The sequence below is a fragment of the Pseudopipra pipra genome, chromosome 1, assembly GCF_036250125.1.
Source record: "Pseudopipra pipra isolate bDixPip1 chromosome 1, bDixPip1.hap1, whole genome shotgun sequence".
Taxonomy (NCBI): Eukaryota; Metazoa; Chordata; class Aves; order Passeriformes; family Pipridae; genus Pseudopipra; species Pseudopipra pipra.
In genome coordinates, this window is record NC_087549.1 from 62,224,336 (window position 1) to 62,241,242 (window position 16,907).

General features: G+C 36.9%; 1 protein-coding gene across 1 annotated transcript in view; it reads left to right on the forward strand.

Moving 5' to 3' along the window:
* Positions 1-16,907, forward strand: part of AHRR (aryl hydrocarbon receptor repressor) — an 88,190-nt gene that overhangs the window by 58,280 nt on the left and 13,003 nt on the right. Inside the window, exons 4-5 of the mRNA XM_064659084.1 lie at positions 794-894; positions 16,313-16,402. Of these exons, the coding sequence (XP_064515154.1) occupies positions 794-894; positions 16,313-16,402 (191 nt within the window). The remainder of the gene's footprint in view (positions 1-793; positions 895-16,312; positions 16,403-16,907) is intronic.

A 16,907-nucleotide genomic window follows, 5' to 3' on the forward strand; every position in this document is an offset into this window, starting at 1 on the left:
TGCAGAAGACAAATTATTAAGTGATGTCAGCTTCTCAGAAATTCTTTCATTATCTCCAGAAATGAGATTGTATTTCAGGGATTTTTCTATAGGATATCTAGATAGAAAGACTTGGAGTATTCAAATATATATTAGATCAAGCAATGTGCAGTAAGAGAATTCACTAGTTTAGTATCCCATGAAAGCTTTCATGATTATTAGGAAAAACATATGGAATTTTAATCTGTAGTGAGAGCTTTTTTACGAATTTCATGGCTTAAATGACCTGCTAAAAACAAACTTTAAACCTCTGTGTAAAAATGAAACAGTTTAAGAACATTCTCTTACAGTTAGGCTGGAACTTGTAGAAGTGAGTAGAGTAAAGCAAGACTGAAAACCAACTGATGTCAAGAAGGTCAGCATTGAAATAAGAAAGTTATTTCAGTCCCTTGTCTTTTGAGCTATATAGACATTTTTCTATATTGTCATAATACATATTTTTTTAAACAAAACAACTTGCTAACTTTCTTTTGTTTCTTTCCTGTGGGTTTTGGTTGTTGCTTTATGTAGAGTAGACTAATGGAAAAAATATGTTCAATAAAAAATGTGATAGATATTTCATATAAAAAGCATCTGGACTGCAAAATATGTATCTCTCTCACACAGCAAAAGAAAGTTGTCAGTAACTGAGATCCAGACCACAAAGACAGTAACTCCTAATTAAATCAATGCATGTTAAGTGCCTAAATAAGAATTTTAGTCTAATGGCCCTAATCACTATGATTTCTAAATCGATAATAACTCTTTCCAACAGCCATTCAAGAAAAGCACTTTAAGAAGCAAGTGGGCCAAACAATAAAAGAAGACAATATATCTAACAAGACTGCTGTACAAGAAGGTGGACTTCTACTAGAAGTGAGTGAAAAAATGCAGTTTTTTCTGGCTATAATTTATTCAGTTTGATGATATATTCGGGCTGATTTTTTGTGGCAACTTTTGGTCAGTCTTGGTGTGAGTCTTTCTAGAATCACACTTGTGAGTGCTTCTTACAAGAGCAAAACTGGCAGTTTTGACAGTTATGGGCAGTCTCCATTTGGGCAATTGCACCTCGCACCTTTATGTCCTCGACATTACCAGTGAACTCCTGCAGGTCAGTTCACAATTCTTTTTCACTTTTAGGTTTATTTTACTTGGCCAATATTTTGAGGATGTCAACATGAACTTTCCTGGATTCTGATCTGAGTTGAGAATATTGTAGGATATTTTAGTTTATCCTATTTCCTCAATTCTGTGCTCTGCACACACACCGTGTGCACAAAAGTTATTCCTTCTGAGTATTTTTATCCCCCTTAGGACTACTTTATATTGGCAAAGAAGCATAAAGGAACCATACTGTTACTGAGAATTGGATCCATTTATCTGAAGGAAGAATTAATACTGCTGTGAACTACTGAACCAGCTAGAGCACAGTGGTCCATCCCAGATACATCTGCATTTCAAACACATGATGTAATAATGCCTCTTATACACTAAGGTCCTTGGAAATTCCTATGTGATTAAGACTACATATGTATAGTTGTTTTGGAGAGGATAATATTCATGGTATAAAAATTATGTTTTAATGACAGCTCTGAGATACATGTAAATGTAAATTAAATAGTAGCCTTCAGCAAATAATTGCTGAACTGTTGAATTAAAAATACATTCTATCATGAGATTCAATACCATAAGTCATTCAAGTCTGTGGAATGGAAACTGGCATCCTGCTTTCCTTCCTCTTAATACTTTAGAAGATTTTAATTTTGTATTCCAAAGCAAGTGACACAAGTATCTGATTAATTAGTACTAGTGCCAAAACAAGATGTTTGGCTATCAGGTATTATTTTGCAGTCATTTCCATTCTCTAATGAATAGGGAGTAAAGGGCATACAATAAAAGATAAATATGGTGAGTATATAATTTTTAATGAGGGTCTCCTATATTTAGTCTATGTTTTGTTGGATGTATATTACATGCCTACAAGCTATAATCATTCGGGATCTTCAAACAGTAGCCCTACTTCCGTGAGTACATGGAGAGAACACTTACACATAATTTCAGGTGGGTTACAAGAATCTAATACAGAATATGCCGATGGTTGGCTTACTGCAGAGTATATAGGAGTCATATTCTCTTTGAATATAGGGAAGATATTTTATCCTGGATCATACTTAATGTGGATCATTAACTGGTTGATTAAGTGCATGTTAAATATGAATGTACTTGCCAGCTTCATTTATGGGAATGTCTGACCTAGAATAAGAGGGTGAGTTTTCCTTAGGGCTTGTTGGGAATGTTCTCTGAGGACTGAGTTTGGGTCGGGTCATAATTCAGTGGTTATGGCACACAAAGAAAAGTGTGTTTTTAAGTTGTTCAACCAAATTCACCACGTTGGTTGTGAGGGACTGTGGGATTTTAACTAAATAGTCACATTTGTGATTCCTTCCAAGGAAAAGTAAACAGTGGTTGCTGTGCTTTGTATATTGATTTGTGAATCTGACCACTTTACTTGCACTCAAAAGATATTTTTCAGCTGTCAAAGGTCACTTTCCATCTCATGACAACACCTTGCACTGTGCAACCTCTCCTAGATGCTTTATATAATACAAACCAGAATAATCTGAATCACCAAAATGTGTGTGAATAATATTGTTCCTGAGTGCAATGTTAATGGAAAACCAGGGATAATGGCTTTTATTTATTTCCTAGAGGGTATGGTCCCTCTGCTCCATGAATAGGTAGAAATATGGAATACCAAGAACTCTAATTACTGGTAAATAATATATCTGTGACTCTTGAGTCTTGGAACAATACAGTACTTCCCCTTTCAGCTTGAAAGAAAACAATGGAATTAGGCTGTCTTCAAAGTATGTTTAAAATGTTTTTTATTTCTAAAGGCCTTTGCCACAACATGTGTTTTTTATTTATGATTTTATGGAGATTTTTTACAGCTATAATCAAATAGCTTTCATCAGCAATAACAGAATAAACAATAATACCAGTTTATCAAAGACTTTTTAGTGGAGCACAGCAGGTATTTAAACAAATAATTTCTTACAGTATTTTAAGATCATTTCTTCTGGATGAGAGAATCTTTTCTTGCCATCTTTGTTTCCCTTTGGAGGGAAGGGGCAGAAAAAGCTCAAAGAATCAAAGTCTAATTTTATTAATTTTTTTTTAGTATACCCCATTCTCACTGTATTTACTGTCCTTGGAGACTTCAGATTCCAACAGTTTGACTGCAGTAATGATTTTTAACTTTGCACTTTCAAAATATTTTCCAAGACAGGTGGTTTTGCAACCCTTTTGCCACATGCCTTTGGGCAGAATAGGGCCATATTCAGCTTCTGAAGCCTGTTACTGAATGCTTAAGAAACACTGGGCCAAACCCGTAACCAGAAAAATGAGAAAATAAGTTGTATTGGCAGCCAATAAATCCAGATAGAATTTATGGGGTGATGGGGTGGAGAAACATAATAAAATGGTGACTTGGAAAAATAATGAATCACTGGTGGGTATCTAGGCAATAGCCTTGACTGCAACAATCATCTCGTGGCTGTTGGCCACCTCCTGCTCTTCCCCCCTTACTGCTATACTCACAGTCTTAAGACCAAACTCAGAGTCCACACTGTGGTGCTGGTAATTCCTCATCCCCAATGCATGCATAACAGTCATGTGTTATATTATCCACTGGAAGAGTTGTCCAGAGGGAGGGCCTATATGGACTTGTTTTCTCAATGACATGCAATCAGGCCTCTGCTCTTCCTCATCACTGATACTGTTTCTTGCTTCACTTGTGTACTAAGCAGCACCCTGCTGAAATTGTCACTTGGTCTTTACTGACCATTTCACAATTGCTCCTGCAGTTTTTCTGTGTGTTATGGAAGAATCATTGATGCTCAAATTTCTGTATCAACCCTTGCTGCTACGGAGGTGCCTTGATGGGCTTTCTTTCCTTCTTTCTTGTGTCTGTTGGTCTTCTATGCTGTAGGCTGCAGTGTGGGATTTATGGCATCTCTGTCTCTAGATGTATGGACATAATTCTTTTCTGGTGTGAAAATAGTGCTTTATAACCAAAATGTCATAAAAATTATAAAGATATACGGACAATCCAGGCAACTCCCAAACAGATGCTAGTGGAGTAAGACTGTTCCATCATGCCCCCTCTCTCTGATGAAAACTGATTAATGCCAGACCTGGCCTATTTTGTCATTTCCATGCTCACTGGAATTTCAGACTCTTGCAAAGAAGATTTGTGTTGATTTCAGGCTCTTCCAAGCCACACTTTTGTACAGTTTAGGGTCAGATTTCCATGAGTCCTCTACTCTTAAGGCTTCAGGGCACAAGAATCATATTTCTGTGGTTTTGTCTCATGTTTTTCTTCATGGCTCCATTGAAGATGCCACTCAGCAGACTATCATGGTATTTCTTATTCAGTGACACTGTACCTTCTGTTTAATATCTTTATCAATGACCTGGATAAGGGGATTGAGTGCACTGTTAGTCAGTTTGATACAACATGAAGTTGGATGGGAGTTTTGACCTGCTTGAGGGTAGGAAGGCTCTGTAGAGGGATCTGGAGAGGCTTGCTACTTACTTACTCACTCAAATTTTTAGACAAAGGCTGTCAGGCGTCTGGCCTCTTAAATATCTTAAAAATATTAAATTCACAGACATATGGTCTTTGACTTATTAAATAAATAAACCTCTTCAAAACCATGAAAACTAGGTTTGATGGTGCAACCCTTATTATTTTCCACTGGTATTAATAATCTTAGCCTCATTACATTAGCTACTTAATCATCTAAAGTTGGGTTTTTCAAACTCAGCTTCCATGTTTTGTAGGCATGTTTTTGTTCTACCACTTATCAGATGAATTTTGCTGATTTGAGTTGTAAGTAACAAGACTAATGAGGCAATTCAGGTTATCTAGCTACCGAACCAGCAGATTGTGCTTTGACAAAAACCTATAGCATAATCAGGTCTAGGGCCTTTATCACATAAAACAGGAACTTTATCACACAGACAAGTCCTTTATAGATTATTTCTTAATTCCATATCACAGGTTAGGTCACTATTGTGAGTAGGATATTTTGGTTCTTGCTTAGTAGCTCCTACTGAACTCAGTGAGGTTTTTTCTTGACAGATTTAATACCAAATAGAGCCCAAAGTCTTCAAAACCAATAAAAGTCAGACTTCTTATGCAAGCAAATAATTCAGGATTTGACATAAGGCAAGTTTGAAGCATATTATTTAACATTATGTTGTTACCTTTAAAATGGGTGTAAATAATAATTTTTCTGGCAGTTACTTTGAAGAGAGAGGTGTATGTGCACATTTTGGCACTGAAAGGTATCTCCTGGTGGCCTCCTCTAACACCTTGAACTAGAGTTCAAGTTTCATTCCTACGGAGTTGGAAAATGATACATTAGAAAACATCCTATTGGTGCTGTTCTTCGCTCTGCATAAGGAAATAACATAGGAAACCTTTTTCCCACTTGGTTTCCTGTAATTTTTTTTGAACTTGTTAGTGTAATTCCACTTCCTCCTTCCAAACTGATTTATGTAATCAGTACTGGATAAAATTGTACTCTTGAAAAAGGTACTCCAGTTTGAATTTCAGCCTGAGAGCAAGAGATTTTACTCTTCCTGTTATTTTTTAATTTAAACTTGAAAAGGAAAATTGGGAGTCCAACAAAAGTGCATGGTTATTATACAGGCTATGACCAAGGCACGAACTTCAGAAATCAAAAACTGGTAGAGAAAGACTTTTTGGTTTATTCTGGTCTGGAATTCCAGTGATGCTGACTCGCTTAGTGCAGTCCTTCTAAAGTAAATCCTGTAAGATGATGATGCAGTGCTTTACTTTTTAATCTACTGGTTTTAAATGGGGCCATTAAAATAGGAAAAAATTCTTACAAAAAGCTCATAGCCCTAGTGAAATTTTTTTTCAGTTAATACAACTTTTAAAAGTTACCCAAACAACCCTTTTGCTTTCCTTTGTTTTCAAACACGAACCTTCTCCCAGTAATTCAGATGACATAATTTAAGCTGACATTAGTCGCTTGGTATGACTTACAGAGAATTTATCCATTAAAAAAAAGCGCCATAAATGGGGTTAGGATTGCCTTTTTATCACATGCGTACATTCACTTTTTTCTTGCCAGGCACAGACAAAACACAAAGGAACACTTCAGAGGCCTTGATCCCTTTTTTCTTTCTTTACAAATAGGCATATTTCTAAAATCCAGACTTGAAATTTGGCATGGCCACAGCTCTGCACAAAAAACATCCTTTCTGTTGCCCTTTAAACAAATAACTAATGTTCTCGCTTATTCCTTTCTTCTTTTTTTTTTTTTTTCTTTTCCTTCTCTAACAAGTCTGGACAGAAAAGCCATGACCGCTTAAATACCATTTGCTTTCTCCTCCGGTCCTTAGTGTTACTGTTATGACCCTAACAGTCAGGATGCTGCCACAGTGCTGGGGTTTCTGAAGTACAGGAGGTGGCACCATCCAGCTTGACAGAGGCACAGAGCAAAATAAAATCATGTTATCCTGATTTTCAGCCTAAATTTGAGACAAGTGATAAAAGATGGATTTCTGTGGGCAATACTGTGTGGAAATAATGAAAAAATGGTAACCACGATTCCCAGTACGCATGGTGTCTGAGCAGCTTGACCTTTGCCAGGAGTTTTGCAACAGTTTTAAGGAGGAATTTGAAGAGGAAAAACAGGTACTCTTGCAGAGGCTTGAGTGAAACCTTTTAGCAAAAGGGTAGAAGCAATTAAGTGCTTGTTTTCAAATCTTCTATATGTGACATGTTGGGCTGATGAGAGTTAGTGAAATGACAGATCATAACTGAGAGGGGAGCAAGCTGGGAGTGGATTGGAAAATCAGGACAAGCAGCTTATTTTAGTGTGATAGAGCAGGGGGAGCAGGCAGTTGGTGCAAGCGTGTGGCAAGAAGTGACAGCATCCTCTGGTTTGCACTGGCATCAGGAAAGGTGTCCTCCATTTGTCAGGATAGAGGCAAACCTGCTGTCATATAAGGAGGGTTGGCCGAGAAATTTTAGTTGTACCAGTGAACAGAGCAGCTGTCCCTCCACAGCATTAAGGTAAAAAATCAATAAGATTTGGGCACAGACCAGACAGATGTGGATCTGAATTTCAGGCCACTACTGCTGTCTCCAGACTGCTCATCACAGCCAACTCCACCCGAGCTCACTTTTCACAGCCACTTCCTCTGTTTCTGCTCAGGCTATTTCGGTGCCTCTTGGAGGTAGTCCAGTGGCCACATAACTTCCTCCTCAACAAAACATATTCTCCTGTTTCAGCTCTGTAAGTTTTTTTTTCTCTCACTGACTTCAGAGCTAATCCTTCGCAACTGTTCTCACAAGCTAATAGGTTTGATATCTGTATGTGAGCACTGCACCATATAGATGCACCGGGACTTAGTCTGCTACTAGAACTGACTTCTCACATTAAAGTAACAAAGGCAGTCGTAACACACTCTTCAGTTCATAAAAATTTTTGCATGAACATTCAACTGGTTGAAGTGAAATTATAAATGAACTGCCTAAACTGTATTTACAGACAAGAATTGCTTCTGGTATATTCTTTATTCTCAACTTAGAAAAGCTGATGAGCTACAGCCTTGCTGTCTTCTCAGTCAGGTGGAGTGATGAGCAAGAAAGCAGGTCCAGTCTATACTGTGTGTAGTCTTGATAATTTTTGCAAGCTCGTGGTGATTTTGTTTTGTGGGTATGGAGGTTTCAAAAGAAAAACATATATTTTACTAGAAATGTTGAGTATATTTCACTTTTACTTTTTGTTTACCGTAGTTAATAAAACTTAAATACATTATTTGATGGGTTTGAACTGAAAAAAATCTTTCTATTGAAAGCATGATGCTGACCATTAAATGTACTCTTTCCTATTAGAAGCAAGGATACAGTATTGATTTGGAGACAGGAAGACAAATAGGCACCCTTCAAATAGTTCTGTTCCTGTTTCAAGAACTTCAAGAGAAATCACCATTATTCTGATTTTAACAGTTCCTGAGATTTTATAAGTAGAAAAAAGAGAAATTATATAGTTTTTGTATCCCGTTGTAACTGCAGTTCTTCCGGGAATTCCTAGCTGCAAAAGCTGATGGGGACCAACAAGCAGGCATTTTCACCAAATTGTTCTGCATCTTTCCCACTCCTCCCAGTACTGCAATACCCCAGAATTCTCCAGTAACTCAGACTGGACTTTTTTTAGCAATAAGGAAAGAAATGTCTGCTCAAACTAAAGCAGGGGCTCGCAGAAGAGACTGAGGAGTTAACACAGCTTAATATTTGCAGTTGTTGCTGCTGGTTAGAGGAGTTGTCTCTAGCTTTCTGTCCTTACCCCTCTACTGATGATCCACTGTCACCCACTTGATATCTAGATTAGAATAAGTTTTGCCTTCCTCTCTGGGTCAGCATAATGCTTTAATAGCAGAATTCAACCCTGCTGTCAGTATGGGACAGAGTGTGTTTGATACAGGATACTTAGAGGATATAATACATGCATAAGATGATAAGTGAAACAGTAAAACAGTTCCCAGAGTCAAATTCAGGAAGGTCACTCTCCCTGAAAATTCTACTGACCTGAAATGGTGTTTAAAAAAGCTGGTTTAGCATGTATTATCAAACAGAATGTGAAATATGGATTATTTTGCTCTTCTCCCCACCCTCTGAAATAGTTTTGTGTTACAAAATGTGATATATAGTGCTAAATACACAGAAAAATATTGCTCTGAAATTAGGGCATCACATTCTGTTTACAGTATATAGGCTGCAACATTGTCTCTTTTAGGTTTTGATTCCTTATAGAAAGAGATGTCTGCCATTTGTGCTCATTAACAGTTTGTAAGTACAAATAAGAGTCAGCTGTGGATGGAATATTATGACGGCTTCTCTTCAGGACTTGATGCACTTACATGTAAATAACACTGAAAAAAAATACAGACATTTGGTATTTACATATGTTTAATTGTCCAACATGTTGGATAAATATTACTTGAGATTCTTCTCAGTAAGTTATTTCTGTGAAATGTAATGGTTAATCTTACTACATTTGTTATTGCAAAGTCTACCTAACTAAATTTGTTATTACACATGCAGAGTAGTGAGCAATTAATGTTTCATTTTGAGTCTTCTCAAATGGACTTAATCAGGCTTACATTTTCTATATTGAAATTGTTGAAGAGAAGATTGAAAAGCTCAGAGCAGCTGCAGAACTCAGAAAAAATGAAGAGCTGAACTTGCACTGAAGATATGATATTGCCCCAGCTTTGCTTCCATCTGTGAATACAACATCTGCTTTTGAGGAAGTGAAATGAGAAACTGCATAAATCAATATAAAGACTGTTTCTATTTCCAAGTGTAGTCCTGTGAGAAAGAGCATTGACAGGAGGGTTCCATTACTAGTAGAGCACAATTTTAAATTCAACATCATGATTAATAAAGAGACTTAAGGAAAAGATATAAAAGATTATGTCATAATTTAGTATTCTTTCATGATAATTACTAAGGTAAATGGCACGTTAGTCATCCAAGTACTCATAACATATCTTGTAATCATAATATGTATATCTATGTATTAATAAATAAAATGTGTTTTTTCCCAACAATTTTAGAATCAATAATTTGAATATAATTCTTCTTTAGATTATTATAAATAGTCTCCAGTACCTGTATACTGCCCATTAACTTTAAGTAGTATTCATATTCTTGCTTCCCATATGAAATCCTATATGACAATGCAAAGAAAAGGATCATGAAATTTTTACAATTAGACATGAAAAAATCCACCAAACCTTGCCATCAACAGAAAGCATTTTTTGTGATTATATTTTGTTCTAAAGAAACATGTCCTATAACAAATTTGTACTGAGGTGTTTGGTGTCATGCATGAATTCATTTTTGCAGCAACAAAACCTGTAAGCTATTAGTCATTAGTACTGCTCCGCTGTGGAAGCATGGTCTGTATTCTCATTTCCATTTTGTGAAAAAAAGAGATTTAATTGGCATGCATCTCTTTCTAGTATGCTCCACATCAACTTTCTGCACATACAAAGTCAATCGATGCTTCGGCTCGTGTTTTTCAATCCCACCTTGGGCAGAGTAATTGGTTTTGAGGCGCCGGACTCATTGGGGGCCAGCAGTTCATGCATATGGTGAACGGAGAAAGGCCTTATCCCAAGGACTTGACAAAGACTAAGCAAGCTTTGTTACAAAAGCTTAGCTTGGAAGGAAAATATAATGGAAGAAAAACTGCATTTACAATTTTGCATCATGCTTTCAAAACAACTTCAAAGGCAAAGTTGTTCTTGGTTGTATCCAATACTTATTACATATCAAGCATATAAAAAACATCACCATGGTTTAAAATGTGTTTACATGTGTGCACACATTGCAATCTCACCCTCCAGGGAACTACTATGTTTTCTTGAAAGTTTATAGCTCACAATTACCGGAGTCCAATGACTTACATTTTCCTAACTGATTTCCAGGAAGCCAGTTTTGTCTGCTGCCTCTTGACGAGCCACAGTGTTCCAGCTCCCTTGTTAGACTGAAGACACACATATAAACAAGTCTCTCCAAGGTTTCCCTAATTCCTCGGTGGAAGTGATGAGACACTGAGAAATGGAATAATGAGAAATTTCACCAGCTGAATGATTCACAATCATTTGTGCCTTTCAGATGGCACAGCTGTTCCCTCTGACAGTAAATGGGAGGGCCAGGGCTCAGATCTATCTGGCACTGTGAACAATCTTATTGCTCTTGGTAGTGCAGCACTAGTTGCTGAATATCCATACAGAAAGAAGCCTCAAGTGATATTCAGGGTCAAGGAGACAGGTAGGAACATGAACTTTGTTTTATCTGTGCTGCCAGAAGGAGTCAAAGGGGCATAATGATCATATGTACCTATCTCTTTATATTTGAAAATAAACATTTCTGCTGTCTGTGAAAACCAGTTTATCAGATTGAGCACTTTCTCTATGAAAGGCTTCCCTTATAAACCCACGTCTGTAGACTTCAGCCTGTACTTCCTTCCCTGGCTCAAATGATGGAAATTTGTCTTCTGTTTTGTTTCTTTTGCCTGAAAACTAAGCAGTACACACAAGCCCTTGATCAAAACTGAATGCAAAAACAATTCTGCCACTCCCCTTACTCCTTACTCATAGAAATATTCCTTTTGAAGTTGCTTTGTAGATACCAGAGAAATACATAAGAGTCCAGAGGGCTAAGAGATACTGTACTTGTTGAGCAAAGGCCATATTCTGATGTCACCAGATATGGTGCTTCTGAATAGTCTTTTATGTGGGATTTTATTTCAGGGTTCTGTAAGAGTTAATTTTTTTTTTTTTTTTCATTTATAAAGAGAAACTCAGGGATTCCAGAGGGATTTTGAGAAGGGCAATTATGAGTCCTAAAAACACCACTGGAAAGAAATACTGATTCTCTAAACAATACAGTTGAAGACAGAAGACACATTAACTGTCTGCATTTCCCTTCTAATATTCATAAGACAAGAAAGAGTATCTAATTTCGAGAGTTTTTAAATAGATTTAGATCACCAGAAAATTGCCCCATCCCACATAGGATGCAAAAATCCAGCAATCCACTATTAAATGAAGCTGTTCCATATAAACTGCGAGCCAACTGACCCTGGAAATATAGTACCCAAGTTGCGTGACTCGAAAATCTGTTCAAAGCAAGGCATGGCTGCAGGCCTTGACTGTTGTACTTTAGTAGCCATAGTAACATGGTCTCTGGAGACCTAACGCTAGTGAATTTTCCTTTATTTCAAGGAAGAGTAATAAGAGAAATGTGAATTGCAACTTGTTCTCTCTCTTTTTTTTTTTTTCCCCTCCTCCTTATTTTTACTATGCCATGACCTTGACCAAAATATCTTTGAAGTCTTTTCTGGCTGATTTTCTGCTATGAGACCAGGGAAAAAAATCAGGATATATAAAGGATCTTGCCAAAGGAAGTCCTATCTTCCTCAAAATATTTGCCTTCATTCCCAAAGAGAACCTCTTGACTAATAATGTTTCAAAAGCTTCTTAATGGAAGGAACTGATAAATTTAATCTCACAGCTACTGTGGGTACCAGAATAATATCATACTTTCTTTGAACTGACAGATTAATTGTTTTTTTGTTTCAGTAGCAGGTGCAGCTTTTCGTGAGTATATAATTGGATGTACATGTTTTTTCAAAAGAACACAGGCCCCTGCCTGGTGCCAAGCTCTTATTTTTTTTTTCATTTGGGAAAAAACTCCCACATGATTTCATTTTTTAAGTACAATGTAGAAAACTCATGTAAGTGTTTTTAAAAAGCCAAATACAAACAAACAAATGTTCACAATACATACTTAAGTCTGTCTCACATGTTTCAGCTATTATCCTGGATTAGAAATTCCATCTGTCATTGAATCCATATGGTTTACCAAATGGCAGTTTAAAACCATGTATTTTTTGCAGATTTGAAGCGAGTTGTTATAAAAGTTTTAAGGTCCATATATTTTTGCGTGTGTGTTTTTTTTATGTGTGCAAGTGACCCTCTGTGCATTTGAAAAATATGCGATAGTGATAAAAATTTTCGGATGCAAGTGGACTTTACTGATTAAAACATGCTAGTTGTACACGATGCAAATACCATTAACTTTGAGTTGTGGAGTTTGGTTAATTCATCCTCCAAATACAAGAGCCTTGTTTAGGCTTTCCATTATTTCTACTGAAAGGATTAAAGTGAAATGAAGAGAGCTGCCTTTACTTCTCTGTGCTGTTGCCTCAGTGTTTTGGGTAAACACCGTCTTACATTAGGAAGCGTGAACCGCACATGGGATGAGGCTGGTCTGCATCCTGTTCCCCTTTTCCTCTCCCCAGGTTATCAATTACCCAGGCAGATGGTTGCTGTGATTCTGACACAGCACACCACTGAAGCCTCCCGTTCACTGGGAATGAGAGAAAGCTATTGCTGAGAATTTTATTTCAATAACTGAAGACATTTAAAAATTATAAGTGGAGCTATATACTTTGTTGTCCCTTATAATGTCACACCTGGTAATTTTGAACAGAAAAATGGAAATACTTTTGCTCATTCTCATGGACTGAAGTTGTCTCTCTTTTCCACTCAGTCACTAGGCTTCTGGCCAGCAAAATGGAAAAATCTCAGTGCAGTGTTACTATAAAGGACTTCAGTATGGAGTTGGTATTTGGTACCTGAGAGATTCATCTGAGAAGCTGGAAGAGTTATTTTTCTACTAATTTGCAATCACCATTACCCACTCAGGGGTTCCAGACCTGTGCTAGCAAATACCCTCCTCTTTACCCTGCCTGTGGCAAGTAGATAAGAAAAATATAAATCCCAGCCCACTCTGACTCTATTCAAAGTCCTCTATGCTACAGATGTCTGTTTTCACACTGAACTATGGTTTGGGGTAATATTGAGAAAACAGGAGAATTTGCAGCCATGAGTGAGACTCATTGGTTATGAAATTTTGCTTTACGACCGGCTTGTCTCTTTTTAATGGGGTTGAAGCAGCAGGTTTCCCAACTAAAATGAGGTTAAACACTTGGAATTTGTGTTAATCCTCAATAGACTCATGTGGCTCCATAAAAGTTGGTTTTGCTCCAAAGTGGGTATTGCTTTTCCTACTTGTGGGGCAGAGCATCAGATGTCTGCATCTGGGGCCATGAAAACCAGGCGATGTTTAGTTAAGAGATCTCAACTCAGGAGAGGACACCAGGATTTTGAGAACAAACCAAAAACAAAGCAGGGGAAGTTTGTAACTCTCTTCAAATCCATATTTGTTTCTGGCTTAACCTCATCACATGGCTCCTTGAACTTTTCCTCCTCTTCTTCTTTCCCCTTGCTCCTCCCACCACTTCCTTAATACCTCCTCCAGCCTCACAGATCTAATTGCCAGTGCACTGATCTGAACCCTTAGAAATCCACATGGTCCCTTTCCAGTTTTTACAAACTGCTGCACCTAGTCCTGACTCTGGCTCTGTGAAAGAAAAACTTGTGAAAAGAAAAACCTTCCTGTCTTCCGCTGTGGGGGAGCAAGTTTTATGTTTTAAAGGTAGATACTTATGTCTTAGGCTAGGTGTCTAGGCCTAAAGAGTATGTACCAATATGTTGAAGAAGATTAATTTTTGAGTAGGGGAATTTATTTCTTGATTCATACAAGCAATCTTTGACAAAGGCACGTGTTCCAGTGCTATTTCCTACAGGGGCTGAAACCTAGGAGATTCTTTGATTATATTTGGGTCTTGTGGCCATTGTTTAAGCTTTTCCAGGTAGGGCTTGGTTCATTAGTTTGCATAGCTTAAGAACTTCTTTTTAATGAAGAACATTTCTTTCATTTCTTTAATGTTTTTAATTTCTACCTGCCCCGGCTTCATGGGCAGGACTGGAGGTCTTTTGGAATATGCATGGTAACAACCACAGGCATAAAGGAGCTCCCTTAAATGTCCTATGGTTATCTTTGTGGAAATTTTTAGTCTATCCAAATTAAAAGGCCTGCCAGATGTTCAAAATGTAATAAAATTCCTAGTATCACATCACTGATGGTTTCATTGCTGTGAAGATGAATCCAGAAATAAGATGCCAGAAATGGTTTCTTGTCTCCATTTCACATTGGAAATGTGTATGACAGATACCATCTATAGAGGTTCCTCTCAGTACGATGAAAGGCACAGATGCGAAGATGCAGAAATCTTGACACATCGTCTTCTGGTTGGTGAGGTGCTGGGACAAATTTGGGCCTTATTTAGAGCAGAAAATAGCACCAGTTGAGCAGCTGCTTGTGCTTGAAGAGTTGACAAGGATAACTAGTATTCAACACAAGCCCGACTAGGCAGAGATAACACTTATTCTGGAAAGGATTTGTATCTATGGAGCTGACCTGGAACAAAACAAGATTTGCCCTTGACTATTCTTAGCAATGACTTATGGTTCGCATTGACTTGATTGAATCACTTGCTGCTACAGCTCTTTCCAAATGTAGGTGAGCCATTGCAGGCTCTCCACTTCATTTCTCCAGTCATCTTTTCACAGGTTCTTTAAGGCAGAGAGCCTCTGGCCAAGTGTGGTCCCATGGGGCCACGTTTCCAAAGGTGCTCCATATTTATGGTTGGGGCCAAACCTTCTGAGGAGGTCAGTCTATTGTGCATTGAACTCTTGAAAATCTGCCCAGCATTGTCACAGTGGGAACAGCCTTCAAGCAGTCTTGGAAATCTGGTCCTTATTTAGGAACTGAAAAGAGAACCAAACTCACAAAAATATGTCAGTGTATCTGGTTACTGAACAACTGAAAATCCGTCCTCCTTGTGCTTTAGGATTAACTCAGGATTAATAGACACATTAGTAAATTGAGAGTAAGGTGAACCAGGGATAGTAATAATTTCGCACAATTTCAGCAACAGCTATTTGAACTGTAATGTCAAAAGACCCCAAAACCATCACATGACAGGATCTAAACTACTTTGGAATGCAACCTGTTGGAGCAAAGATGTTACTAAACCTTTATCAAGGGGAGAGGTAAAATTCTCAGTTTGTATGCAGCACGACCTTTACTGTTTATATCATGTATTTCATTTATACCTTACTTTTATTTTTGGGTTTCTCTGATTGTTTTCCTTGCATCACCAAGTCTATAAGAATTAATTTAACTCTTTTCTAGATTAAATATTGTTCTATAAAAGAAGTACTTATGGCTTACTTTTTATATTCATTGCATTTATGCAATTATGTTACGTGTTTTTTTAATAAGAGCTTAAGAAAATAGTCATACTTTAAAATACAGATCCAATTTTAAACTCCTAGCTACAACAGCACATGTATTTAATTTTTATATAGGAGATTATTATTTTCAATGCCTATATATTCAAAGTAATTACTATGGAATATGAAAGTTTAAATTAAAAGGAAAAACAAGGTAGTTGACTTTCTATTAAACTTTTAATTTGATGAATAATGACAAAATATAATTGTGCAGATAATTAATTAGACAATAAACTAGTAATGCAATATGGTAGTCATACTGTAATTAACTATCTTAACATTTTAAAGGAAAAAAATCAGGTTCCAGGTTGTTATTAATTTTTCATGATAGGAAAAAAAGGCCTTTATGGTGTCAAACTTTTTGCAGAGTGATTTTTTCATATCTAGAATATTCTTAAAATTATTACATTTATACCAATTTTATTCTTCATTTTCTGATTATCTTTTTAATTATTTTATTTTCCTTTTTCAGTCACTGAATGGTTTTGCACTGGTGGTGAGTGCAGATGGAATGATATTTTATGCGTCATCTACAATTGTGGACTATCTAGGGTTTCATCAGGTAAATATATTGACAAGTTTTAGAATACTTAGTCACTGTCATTGTATTGACTTTCTTGTTGCCACTTCTGCTAGCTGGCTTTCTAAAATGCAGCACTGTATGTTGCTACCTTATCTACCTTATCCTTCTACTGCTGATTAGACTTACACTATTACTGAAATTCAGTTATTTTACTATGCCATTTCAAATTATTTTTTTTTTGCGATCAGGCAGGTGAAGATTTATTTCTTGCCATGATGTTCCTTTTGTAAAGCTTTTGTTAACAGAAACATGATCCATTATAAAAGGAAGATTTAGCTAAAAGTTTCCTTTCAATTTCAGTATAAGATACTGTTTTTCTAGGCTGGTTGTCTGTGAGTCATAAATATATTGTAAAGTCACAGAATAACAGAACCATGTAGTTGGAAAGGGCCTCTGGATGTCATCTAATGCAACATCCTGCTCAAAGCACATCCAGCTAGAGCATGTTGGTCCGGGACTCATCTAGTCAAGCTCTGAGTTTCTA